The sequence below is a fragment of the Phodopus roborovskii genome, unplaced genomic scaffold (genome assembly GCF_943737965.1).
Source record: "Phodopus roborovskii unplaced genomic scaffold, PHOROB, whole genome shotgun sequence".
NCBI lineage: Eukaryota > Metazoa > Chordata > Mammalia > Rodentia > Cricetidae > Phodopus > Phodopus roborovskii.
The window spans coordinates 2,347,237-2,360,276 of NW_026126423.1; the positions used below are offsets into that span (position 1 = coordinate 2,347,237).

Sequence of the window (13,040 nt, forward strand, 5' to 3'; positions counted from 1 at the left end):
TTCATATTCCTTATCCGAGAACTGTCTAGGCCAGCAGTTCTCAACCTTTTCACAGGAGCTGACAAAGGCCATTGGAAAACACAGATGTTTACGATTCACAGCAGTAGCAAAATTACAGCTATGAAGTAGCAATGAAAATAATTTTATGGCTGGGTGTCACCACAACATGAGGAACTGTACTAAAGGGTCGCAGCCTTAGGAGGGTTGAAAACCACTGGCCTAGACTATAGAATGAGTTCCAGGGCCAGCTTGGACAACTAGCAAAATCCTGCCTAAAAAAAAAAAAATAAGTAAAAATGAGGATCTGAATATGCATCTCTCAATGGATGTTATACAAATGGCAATAAGCACCTGAAGAAATATTCATAATAACCAGTCATCAAAGAAATGCAAATTTTATATAAAACTCTATTTCCACAAAAATGCTTTTTAAAATGAAAAAAAAAAAGTGTTGGAAAGGGCGCAGAAAAGGCTGGGAGGGAAGGGAATGAGTACAGTCACTACAGAAGGCAATGCTGAGCATTAGAAGACTCACTTAATGATTCAGCAGCTGCACTTACAGGCTCACACCCAGTAGGTCTGAAAATGCTCATTCAAAAACAGGCACACTGATGCTCACAACAGCTTTCCAAGAGCTGGAAATTGCATAACTGCCCATCAACAGACCAAATGGATCAACAAATGTGGAAATTACATCCAATAGAACATAATCAGCAATAAAGAGTAATGACCTTCTAATGCAACATTAAGTTACTCCAGTCTCATAACACCCACCCAAATGTATTATTCTAATCACGTTAAGTTGTGAAGAATACATAAACCTATAGACACAGACAGAGTAGTAGTGCTTAGGGCTGGAGGGAGGGTCAGAAGAGTGGAAAATGACTTCTAAGGGGATCCTGGAACTTGCTCTGTAGACCAGGCTGGCCACAAACTCAAGATCTACCTGCCTCTGCCTCTGCCTCTGCCTCTGCCTCCCAAGTGCTGAAATTAAAGGTGTGTGCCACTGAGTGATGGAAATGTTCCAAAATCAGCCTGAGGGGATGGTTGTACAAGTCTACAAGTACAGTAGGGACTGACTAAGATGTGCACATTAAATGAGTAGTTTCTTTACTAAGAGAATTGAATCTCGATAAAGGTGTTTTAAGAGAACACACACAAGTCTAAAATTAAATCCTTGGGTACAGAGTCTATATCCACCCTATAAACCACATATACCAACATGAAGAAAAAGCAGGAAGAGATATAGAAGATAGACATGAAGGAGGAGGCAGAAGGAGAAAATAAAACCAGGTAACACAGACCAGGACTTACCTTTTCTCTTCTAACGTGGTTGGGTAGCTAGTTCTGAATAGCTATAAATAATTACACTGTATATAAAGTATCAACTCAGGGTCAGCAGGATGGCCCAGGGGGAAAAGGTACTTGCTATCCAGCCTGACAGTTGGATCCCCAGACCTCCTATGGCAAGAGAGAACCAACTCCTACAAGTTGTCCTCTGACCACCACACACATGGCAAGAGTAAACACCCAAATAAATAAACCAATAAATAATAAATGTTTTTTAATCAACTAGAGTTGTTTCCGTGCACAATTACAAGTCAAGCTTAAGAGTCGGTGTGCTGCCATTTAACTTGCAAGTGTTCACGAAGGCACACAATTAAAAAAAATACTGGAAAGTTACCCCATCAAAATGGCAACTATAAGAGTCTAGCTCTCCAGATGTTAAAGAAGAGCTCTTTTCCGCCAACCTCTTCCTGAACTGTCAATTAAGTAAAAAGTAGCTCTTATCTGAACCCACTGTCTACTGCTATAAATCATGGGAAAACTGAGAGGCCAGTGGCTTACCTTTTCTAGTGTGCTAAAGGAAGGCCAGGACTGGTAGCCATATTCGGATACTAATCGAGCTTTGGGGAAGACCTTCCAATCCCAGCAGTCACTCAAATAGTCATAAAAATGGACGTCTCCATAAAGGTTGCTGTAAGGGTCTTTAGAGACCCAGCCTTCTGCCATGGTTTTGACCCCATTGGTAGGGCTGGATGCAATAAAAGGGCGGCTCTTGTCTTCCTGGACATAGAAATAAAATGATTTTAAGGGTACTCTGTTGGTCGCCACTCTCCCTGTCAACACTGTCCTGCTCATCTTTGCTATCGTTGTCCCATTACAAGTGCCCAAGATCATGCCTTGCAATGTTTCCAGCCATGTTTTGCCTCCTTTCTTACCCCAGAGACGGTGTATCATCTCATGAAGTTTCTCAACTTTGGTACAATTGACCTTTGGGTTAAAATTGGATATGGACATGAGTGGTCCAGGTCTCTTGTCATGAGAAACATTTCACAACATCTCTAGCTTACAACACCTGCCAGGTGGCATGAATCCCTTCTGTCAGTATGCAGGCATCTGTACTGGTCTGTCCTTGGGGTCTTGACAGGATACGCACACAGCTAAAGCCACTAAGAGCACCACCTGTGCACATTCACTACGTTCACTTTTAAAAGGGCCCTGCCCGCCTCCCATCCTCCTCCTCTCTTTCTTTCTCTCCCTCTCTCTGTCTGTCTGTCTTTCACTCTCTTTTCCTCTCTCTCCCTCTCTTTCCTCTCTCCTGCTGCTCCTGTCCCTGGAGGAGGCCAGTCTCCCCTATGCCCTTTCCCCTTTCAATGATCCCTTTCCCTAATAATAATAACGAAAACCCTCTGCTTGAACCCTGTTGCATGGTGTCTTTCTCTCCAGCTGCTTTTCTTAGTGTCCCCAGCTCTGACCAGTTTTCTCTAGGGTCAAAATTGCTGCATTTCAGGAACTCTGGGTTAAGAACAAAAGCTATTGAGTCAGATACACTTTGGTTTAAAATTCAACTCAGCAGCTTCCTGGTTTGGGGCAGGTCTTAACCTTGTGAGTTTGATCTGTAAACTGAAGGAAATTCAAGATCATGATCGTAGATGCTCACTTAGAGCAAGATGAACCACTAGGAATTAATCATAACATGTATATCTTGTTGGCAACAACAATTATTATTAGATAGCATTTAAGGAAATCTGTAAACATCATCATCATCTGTGAAGTTTGAGACAAAGAATCCTAAGAGTTCCTAAGAGTTAGTCCTTTTTCTAACTCAACTTTATAACTGGAAAAGTAGACATTAAGCAAGTTACAAAATTGTGACCTGTGGGCACTTCATCACTATACTGTACTGTTAAATACAGATCCTTAGACATCACAGTCAATTTCTTGCATTGATCAGATAATAAATAAATATTCTTAATTGATGAGCCATTTCTCTAGTACCCACAGGGTGGCCCACAACCAGCTATAATTCTAGTTCCACCTGATCCAATGCCTTCCACAGACACTGAACATGTATGTGGCACACACATATACATGCAAGCAAACACTCATAAAATAAAAATAAATTGTTTAGATATACACACATAAAATCATTGACTAGGCATATGTAGATGTTACCTACCACATACTGCTTTGTTTGTAAAAATATATTCCTTTTTCAAATTGCTTCAGAAGATACCAAAGAATGATTACAGACAAAATGGTAAAGATGGCCAAATTATTAAATTGCTTAGTAAACATTAGAGTTTTTAAACAATCTTTAGAAATGGCCACTGAAAATAATACTACCTTCCTGTCGCCACACACACACACACACACACACACACACACACACACACAAAGGCCAATGCATCATTAACACGTACTGTTCAACATGTCTAGTTCATAATAGTGATACAAAGAGAACCACCATAGAAAAAGATCCCAAGATCCCTGGGCAACCAGAACTACTTTATTCCCATGACCCTCACACCATAGACCGAGATGTTCACATATGATACACACCAACCTGTACCAGTAAGTACTGAGTATGTGTGGAGAATCCCAAAGATAGTTTATATTCCAAGAAACCCACATACAGCCCATGGACAGGTTCCTATGCTAGAGCATTGTCGCGAAATGCTCTGACTTCAGGTGACGCTCTAAAGACTGACTTCAAAGAGTCATACAATCTACTACACCAATATTGAGGCCTATGCATTTTAAAAACACACTGTTAAATTCTACCGCACCCAAACCACTACTTACTTGTAAGACAATCTCTCTGATGTTGCTCACGTACAGGGTTACATAGTCGTCAATGTAGGTTTTCAAGTCGCTGGGATTTATATGAAACCAGTCCACACTTAGGGCCACTTCATTCTCATTATTACCACTCCATATAATGATGGAGGGGTGAGATTTGAGCCTCCTAATCTGGAATTGAAAAAGTAAAATAAAATAATTTCCCCATCCCTAATACAAAAGAACTCAAAGCTAGAATGATTAATAAAACTACAATCATTGTATTTCCACATAGAAATGCTTGCCTACCTGATAATTCACAAAATGGGTATTCATGCACTATGGAAAGGCAATTTTAACAGTTCTCTGAAGGACCGGGGGAGGAAGCTCAGTCGTTTAAGTGCTCTCTACTTAAACGTGAAGACCTGAGTGTTACGAGATACTTGATTACACTGTGTAAAGATATGCCACTGTGATCGGTTAATAAAAAGCTAAACAGCCAATAGCTAGACAGGAGGTATAGGCAGGACTTCTGGACAGAGAGAGCTCTGGGAAGAAGAAAGGGGGACTCACCAGCCAGACACAGGGGGAGCAGAACATGCAGGAGGAGAGGTAAAGGCCATGAGCCACGTGGCAGCCCATAGATTAATACAAATGGATTAATTTAAGTTATAATACCTAATTAGAAACAAGCCTAAGGCTGAGCACAAGCTCTCACAATCAACAAGAAGTTTCTGTGCTGTTATTTGGGAGCTGGATGGTGGGACAGAGGAAGACCCTTTACACCGGAATTCCATCCCCAGCACCATGTGGAAAACTGGGCAGGGTGGAGCACAATTGTAATTGTGGTGCTGAGGAGGCAAAGACAGGAAAATTCCAGGGCTCATTGGCTGATTCCTAGGTCCCCATGAGTGAAACAAATAAACAAATACATAAAATCACTGAGTAGGCATATGTACAATGCAAAAACAATTCATGGATTCAAGAGTCACATTAAATCTATGCCCCAAACTATAGTGGTTTCATTTGCTGGGGGAAACTACAGCAGCAGCAGGATCAGGGAAGTGATGCATAGGTGTTTTGGACATGTTACACTGAACTGCCACACCACCACAAAGGCAGGTGGATGCTAGCAAGGGATTCATCAGAGAGCGGAGGATCGGGCATAAATCTGGGAGTTGTCAGCAAGCAGGTGATGTTACATCCATGACACTGGTGAACCACTCAGGAAATCAATCACCAGACTGCAAATTTCCACAGGATTTAGTAGAAAACAACAAAAAGAAATGAGTGATTTAACAAAAGGACAAACTAAGATGCATACATACATTTTCTCTTCTTGGAGGTGTAATAATAGCGTACCTGGTAAGTAACTTCGGCTCTCACTGACTCCATGAAGCTCTGCTCAGTTGGATAAAGGGCACAGGCAAACATAAAGTCCTGCCATACCTATCGATCAAAAGAACGGGCAGCGTCATCCCACAGAAAGCCTGACTTCATTCTCACCCAGGGGATTATCTTTCACATAAAGAAAAAGCAAGTTCTCCTGCAAATGTGCCCACCTGAGCGCCTCCTTACTTTCCAGCCTTGCACAAAAATGTTTAGAAACCAGAGAGAATGCTAAGTAAGCAGGACAGATGAGGAAGGAAGGGGGAGTCGGGAAAGGAAATAACAAGACAGCAGGGAAAATGAAGCCTTGGGCTCGTCCTCATCTCCCCACTCTTTCTCATGTCGCCAGGCATTGAGTGAGGAGAAACACACCAGACTGTTAAAATTAGAGTTGTCTAGAAAGGATGTTTGCAGATAAAAAGATTACTAGACGCCCACTTTAATAACGAGACCATGATGTCTTTTCCAAGGAGGCCTGGGTGGAGCGGCTGATCAAAGCACAGCCCCATGCAGCCCGCCTTCCTGCCTGTATTGATTCTAACGTATGCAAACAGTGAACCTTTGGGCAAGGTGTACACCCTCTTCGTGGGTCAGTTTTACAATCTGTAAATGGGGCAGGGAATAAGAGTAGCCATGTCGTGAAGGCATTTTAAAAAATAATGAACCAAATAAAAATGAGGAAAAACAGCATTGAGGGAAATGCCTGCCATTCACTGAACAGTGTAGCCTATCATTGTTGCTGCAAGTCTGTATCTCCTCTGGCACTCTGCATATCTGATAACCGCATTTCCAGCACTAAAAACATATACAATTGGCCTTCAATAACCATGAGTTTTGCATCCAAAGATTTAACTATGGGTCAAAAAATAAATAGTATCTGATTCCCTCATCTAGCCTCCAAGGACACCAAACATGCGCATGGCACACATACACACATAGGCACTCATATATACTGTGTGTGTGTGTGTGTGTGTGTGTGTGATGTATCATGCTATACAGATGGAAAGATGCACGTAGTTTTCTGTGAGCATTCCATTTCTTTATGTGAGAGGTTTGAGTATCTAGGAACGGCATGCCCACAGGGCTCCTGGCCAGTTCTTCAGAGACAATGAGGAGAGGAGGCATCTCCCTGCTTAGTCGTCCTCATAGCAAAACTTATATACTAAGGATTTTTGTTTGGTTAATTTTATTATTTTTATTCCTCTCCAGAGTTCATCAGAGCTCTTTACATTACTTGATATCTTATTTTATTATGTATACCTACATATTACAAGAAAAATTATGAAGGAAGTAGAGATGGACTTTTTCTTAGATGTAACATATATATATATATATATATATATATATATATATATATTAGCTATTATTTTTGAACAGTAGAAGATTCTGATATTTGTTAGCAAACTGTAGTTCATTTATCCCTTGTCCAAAATTAATAAATAAATAAACATGGATAATAAGGAATAAGGAACCCACAAATAAGGAACATGACTCCTTGCACTAAGCGGCAATAATATCAACTCACAATATCAGAGTGAGGGATCGATCAGTCTCCTATGGATGCATCAAGAAGGTATCACATACTCACCATTATTCCAAGCTCATTGCAGAGTTCATAGAATTCATCCTGCTCATAAACACCTCCTCCCCACACCCGCAGAGTGTTCATGTTGGCATCCACAACAGACTGCAAAAGGAGCTGCAGCCTGGAAGAGGGATTGCAAACACAAATACTCATTCAGGAAAGGGAGAACATTACAAAGTCTTTCACCTCTGATAAGGGGAAACGCCACTTGAAAATCAACATGATTTTTGCTCTAATCAATGCCAAAAAAAACTGAGGTAAAATTGTAACTCCATGAAAGCAAACAAACTGGAAGAAAAAAAAAAAAGCTATGCATGATTTCTTCATTATGTAAGTTGTTAGTAACCTTATACTATTTCTTAAATTATTTCTTTGCTTTATATTTTGACATGTGGAAAAATGCAGTGTGGGGCTGAGGCAATGGCTTAGAAGGCAAAGTACCTGCCCCGCAAGCATGTAGACCTGGATTTGCCCCCAAACATCATGTATGAAGCAGGCTGTGTAGGCACATGTCTGAAATCGTAGCCTGCCAGTAAGCTCCAGGTGCAGGGCAGACCCTGTCTCAAGTGAGGGATAGACCCTGTCTCAGTGAGGGACAGACCCTGTCTCAGGTGAGGGACAGACCCTGTCTCAGTGAGGGACAGACCCTGTCTCAGTGAGGGACAGACCCTGTCTCAGGTGAGGGACAGACCCTGTCTCAGTGAGGGACAGACCCTGTCTCAGGTGCAGAGACAGACCCTGTCTCAAAAAGCTGAATGGAAAGTGATGAGTAAGAGCCAACATCAACCCTAGCCCCCATTGTATGCAGTCACTGAATATGCACGCACACACAAGAAAAGGAGAGTATAAACACTCCATAGACATAAATGCATATTAATTTTAAGTTCTATTTTCAAAACCTTCAAAGAAACACTTGTTCCTTCAGATAAAGAATGTTCTTGTTTTTGGTTTCTTTTGTAGGTTTTATTGTGTATATATTTAAGGTATATGCCATGGTGCTGTAGGACTGCTGTTAATAGTAACAAGGTTACTACTACTGAAGTGAATTAACAGAGCCATCTTTTTTAATTAGCTATCTCCCTTTGGTTTTGTCCATAGGACATTTTGTTACACAGAATCCTCATGTCTTCCATTGCTCTTCTGGTCTCCAAACTTGTTCTGCGGACATCCGATTATTTTGTGTGCTCTTGCATTTTTATTTTTATATCCTCCCCTCCCTCCAATATTTTTTTAGTTCTTTGTTGAAGTAGAAAAGGGGCTGGTGAGATGGCTGAGTGGGTCACGTGTTTGCTACGCAAGCATAAGGACACAAATTCAAATTCTTAGAACCACACAAAGCTGGGTTCTATAGCACACAGCTGTAACTCCAGGGCTCCTACAGCGAGATGGGAGGTGGAAACAGAACCCCCAGAAGCTCTTGGACCAGACAGCCTGTCACACATAGTGGTGAACAATGTAGGTACCTTAGCTCAATCAAGATGGGGATTGACACCCAAGGTTGTCCTCTGTGTTGGATAGTTTTGTGTCAACCTAACCCAAGCCAAGTTATCAGAGAGGAGGGAGCCTCAACTAAGAAAATGCCTCCGTAAGATGAGAGGCTGTAGGGCATTTTCTTAATTAGTGATCCATGGGGGAGGCCCCAAACCATGGTAGATGATACCACCCCTGGGCTGGTGGTCCTGGGTTGCTATAAGAAAGTGGCTTACCAGCCATAGAGAGTAAGCCAGTAAGCAGCACCCCTCCATGGCCTCTGCATCTGCTCCTGCCTCCAGGTTCCTGCCCTGCTTGAGTTCTTGTGCTGACTTCCTTCAGCAATAGAAAGTGATGTGGAACTAACTATAAGCCAAACAAACTCTTCCCTCTCCATACTGTTCTTGGTCATGGTGTTTTACCACAGCAATAGAAAGCCTGACTAAGACTGTCTCTCACTTCCGCAGACATGTGGCATGAATGTGAGCCTACGCATGTGCATGAACACACACACACCATACACACACACACACACACACACACACACACACACACACACACACACGCACACCATACACACAAAAGATTTTTTTAAGTAAAATAATATCTTAGCATAATAAAGTAAATGTAGGTATATATACTTTAAAACCATGTTCAAAATTATTCAATGTATTCTTTGAAGAACAAGCTGGATTTAAATTTTTTGAGACTAATTAGTTCAATTATCAATTTGTCACTTTCTTTCTCCAGAGAAAACATACAATAGTTTCGTAAAAAAGTGAATGGTATTTTTTGTTTATTTGTTTGTTTGTTTGTTTGTTTTCAAGACAGGGTTTCTCTGTGTAGCTCTGTAGACCAGGCTTGCCTTGAACTCACAGAGATCCACCTGCCTCTGCCTCCCAAGTGCTAGCATTAGAGGCGTGTGCCATTATCCCCCAGCTGAATAGTCCATCTTTAACAGTCTCAAACTAGCTAGCTAAGAGACTGTATCTCAAGAGGGAGAATGAGTGACTGAAAACAGTCTTGACTACCCTGAAATTTCTGTCACCCTGACATTCTGCACTAGCCTTGGGTCCTTCTGCTGGGAGTGACAGAAGCAGATGTGCGTAACTTTGAACTTTAAGCTTGGTGGCATTGCAGAGAGGTGCGGGAGGGTCAGGAAAAGATGCTGGCACTCACAGTTCTGGGGTGACTTTCTCTTGGAATGAGTCAGCTGGGATCCAGTTTGAGCCTTTCAGAAATATAGGAAGTCCATTAATTTTGAAGTAGAAACTCAGGCCAGGAGAATCTTTTATGGGCTCTTCTACAAGTTGCACTGTTCTGAAATAAACCTGCCACGAAAAGAAATAAATATTGAATGTAAACTTAAAAGTGTAAGCAACTGGGTCTTTAAAAAGGAAAGTGGCTGGGCGGTGGCAGCGCACGCCTTTGGTCTCAACACTCTAGAGGCAGAGGCAGGTGGATCCCCGTGAGTTTGAGGCCAGCCTGCTCTACAGAGTGAGTTCCAAGATGGCCAGGGCTGTTACACAGAGAAGGCCTAGCTCTACAAACCAAAAAAGAAATAAAATGGAAAGTAGGGGTTGGGAAAATGGCCCATAAGCATGAGGACCTGAGTTCAGATCCCAAGCATCCAGCTAAACATGACCACACCCTCTTATAGTCCCCACCTATTGCCAAAGGAAAAATCTAGGCAGCATTTGCCTCCCTCCCTCTCATTACCTGGAAAGACAGTGGAACTTTCCAAAGACATGTGATATATGATGACATCATCAACTACAATAGATGAGGTCAGCATTTTCTGGATGATCTACTTCTAAGGTAGCGGTTGGAAGAATAAAGAAGTATTTTGTGTCATTGTTAGTGACAAATCATGGTTGGTTGGTTGGTTGGTTGGTTGGTTGGTTGGTTGGTTGGTTGGTTGGTTGGTTGTTCGAGATAGGGTCTCATTATGCAGCTCTGGATGGCCTGGAACTCACTTTTGTAGACCAAGCTAGCCTCAAACTCACAGAGAATCACCAACCTCTTCCTTATGAGTACTAGGAGTAAAGGCATTCTCCACCACTTCTTGCTGAAAAAGTGGGGTTTTTAAATAGAATAACTTAGGCATACTGGGGGCATACACCTTAATCCTTGTACTCTGGAGATAGAGGCAGACTGATCTCTGTGTGTTTGAGGCTAGCCAGAGCTACACAGTGAAAACTTATTCCACAGAGAAATAAAAACTAAAAGAGATTAACTTACAGACTGGGAGTGGTACTATACACTATAATCCCAGCATTCAGAAGGTAGTGACAGGAGGAAAGAGAGTTCAAGACCAGTCTGGGATATACAGTGAGGCCCTGTGTCAAAAAAAAAAAAAAAAAGCAGAGACTCAGTTTGTTCTCTACAGTTTCCTGAAGACTAGCTATCACTGCCATCTGCTCTTAACTCAGCAACCTACACAAGAACAGAAATCTAAACTGTGTTCTTTTGATTCACAGTGATATCTGATATTTTAAATTTGAATTCATTTTTAATTATAATCAAAACTCCTTTTAGAGTTAAATAATATTTTATCTCATTGTAAAAGGACATTTATAAAATGTCTTCCCACTCCAAGGGTGAGTTGCAAGTGTGATTGGAAAACTTAAATTCTCAGGCTCTGGACATGGCTCCACTCAAGAGTCCGCCTGCCTAGCATGCAGGAAGCCCTGGGCTGGATCGCCATGTCTCATAAAGCTAGGTGTGGTGGCACACAACTGTAATTCTGTAACTCAGGAGCCCCAGGCAGTGGGAACAGATGTTAAAGGCCATCCTTCCCTATGTACCAAGTTTGAAACCAGAGAGTCCTACAGGCAACCGTTCTAAAGAAAAGAGCACTTCAATTCTCAGTCTACAGCTGCATAGCCTACACCTAAAAATGTTGAAACTTGAAACTGACGGATAAGAGAAACTGGGTGTAACTATAAATAAGAAATGGAATTTTGATGAAAGGCATCCTTGACTTTTCAGAAGTCAATAATTTATTATACCTAATGCAAATGTAACATCTTTAAAACATATTTATGGGGTATTCCTCCTGCGGGTGTTCTTTCTCAGTTTTCCTTTATAAATCTACTTTCAGTGTAAATAAGTAAGTAGATAGACATGTAGGTAGATATAGATAGATAGATAGGCAGACAGACAGATAGAGATAGATAGATAGATAGACAGATAGAGATAGATTGATGATAGATAGATATAGATAGATAGACAGACAGACAGATAGTGGTAGATAGATAGATAGATAGATAGATAGATAGATAGATAGATAGATAGATAGACATATATGTTTATGAGGGCTGGGAAATGGCTTAATGGGTTACATGCTTGCCACACCATCATGAAGATGAACTTGGGTGCCCAGCATCTATGTAAAGAAAATAAGTATGGCATGTAATCCCAGCATGTGTCTATAATCTCAGCATTAGGAAAGTAGAGAAAGGAAAATCCTTGGGGCTGGCTGGCCAGCTAGTTTTGCCAAATAATTGAGCTATAGGTTCAGTGAGGGACTGCCTGCCAAATCATTGAGCTCTAGGTTTAATGAGAGATTTTGTCTGAAAGAGATCAATAGAGCAAGACTTCACACATACACCACACAGCCACAAAAAATATTATGATATAGTTGTGTCATTCTATAGCCAGTTATTCATGGTATAAAGAAAAAGAAATCAAATACTTTAAACACAGACATAGTAAGCCCTTTGAAAGTCAAAGATTGATTAAACTTTACAACCCAGAAAGCAAGAATGCATCAAAGTTTTCACAGGGTGAACATGCTACACTGGCTGTAGAAGTGTATTAGCTGAGAAACAAGCGAGCAGTAGGTATTGCTGTATGTCTATAGGAGGAAACAATAGGGAACGGAATTTCACCACCAGCCTCTTGGCAATACACAGCAGCCAAGCTAATTAAAAGATTTAGGTGCTAGAGACAGAAAGGGGTGATAGGCAATCTGAAGGTACTTTGTTTTATAAATAGGTGACACTCTGAGCATTGATAGGCCTGTTATTTTATTAAATCCCTTTGTTATCAGCTTAACACATCAAGGACAATCTACTATGGAATTTTTTTGACACCAAAATATAGGAAGTATTGAATTATTTGAAGCACAAGATGATTTTTGATCCTCAGGGTAACCATGTAAATTCTGTGCCAATATCAGCACAGATATTACAATAACAGAGGTAGGTGACATGACAACCGCCTTAGGAGGAATCATGGCAGCATCTCCACACTGCCCTGGGAGTCACTGCTTTCTTCACCTTCACCCATTAACAAGAAAAGAAATGATAATCTCACGTGAGAAAATCCTTGGCAAAATAGAGAATATATTAATTTTCATAAACCCCTGTGATTATGGGAATGTCTTATATACATATGTTTCTCTTGTTGGTTAATGAAAAAACACTGATTGGCTGATTGACCAGACAGGAAGTGACAAAGCCGGGCAGAATCAGAATATAGGCAGGGACAAACAGGAAATCTCTCTCTTCTCTGTGAAGATGCTGAG

At 41.2% G+C, this 13,040-nt stretch overlaps 1 protein-coding gene across 1 annotated transcript in view; it reads right to left on the reverse strand.

The window, feature by feature from the left end:
- Positions 1-13,040, reverse strand: part of Manba (mannosidase beta) — a 75,959-nt gene that overhangs the window by 19,095 nt on the left and 43,824 nt on the right. The window contains exons 8-12 of the mRNA XM_051185447.1: positions 9,689-9,840; positions 7,043-7,160; positions 5,428-5,514; positions 4,090-4,257; positions 1,849-2,067 (exon numbers count right to left, since the gene is read on the reverse strand). Of these exons, the coding sequence (XP_051041404.1) occupies positions 1,849-2,067; positions 4,090-4,257; positions 5,428-5,514; positions 7,043-7,160; positions 9,689-9,840 (744 nt within the window). The remainder of the gene's footprint in view (positions 1-1,848; positions 2,068-4,089; positions 4,258-5,427; positions 5,515-7,042; positions 7,161-9,688; positions 9,841-13,040) is intronic.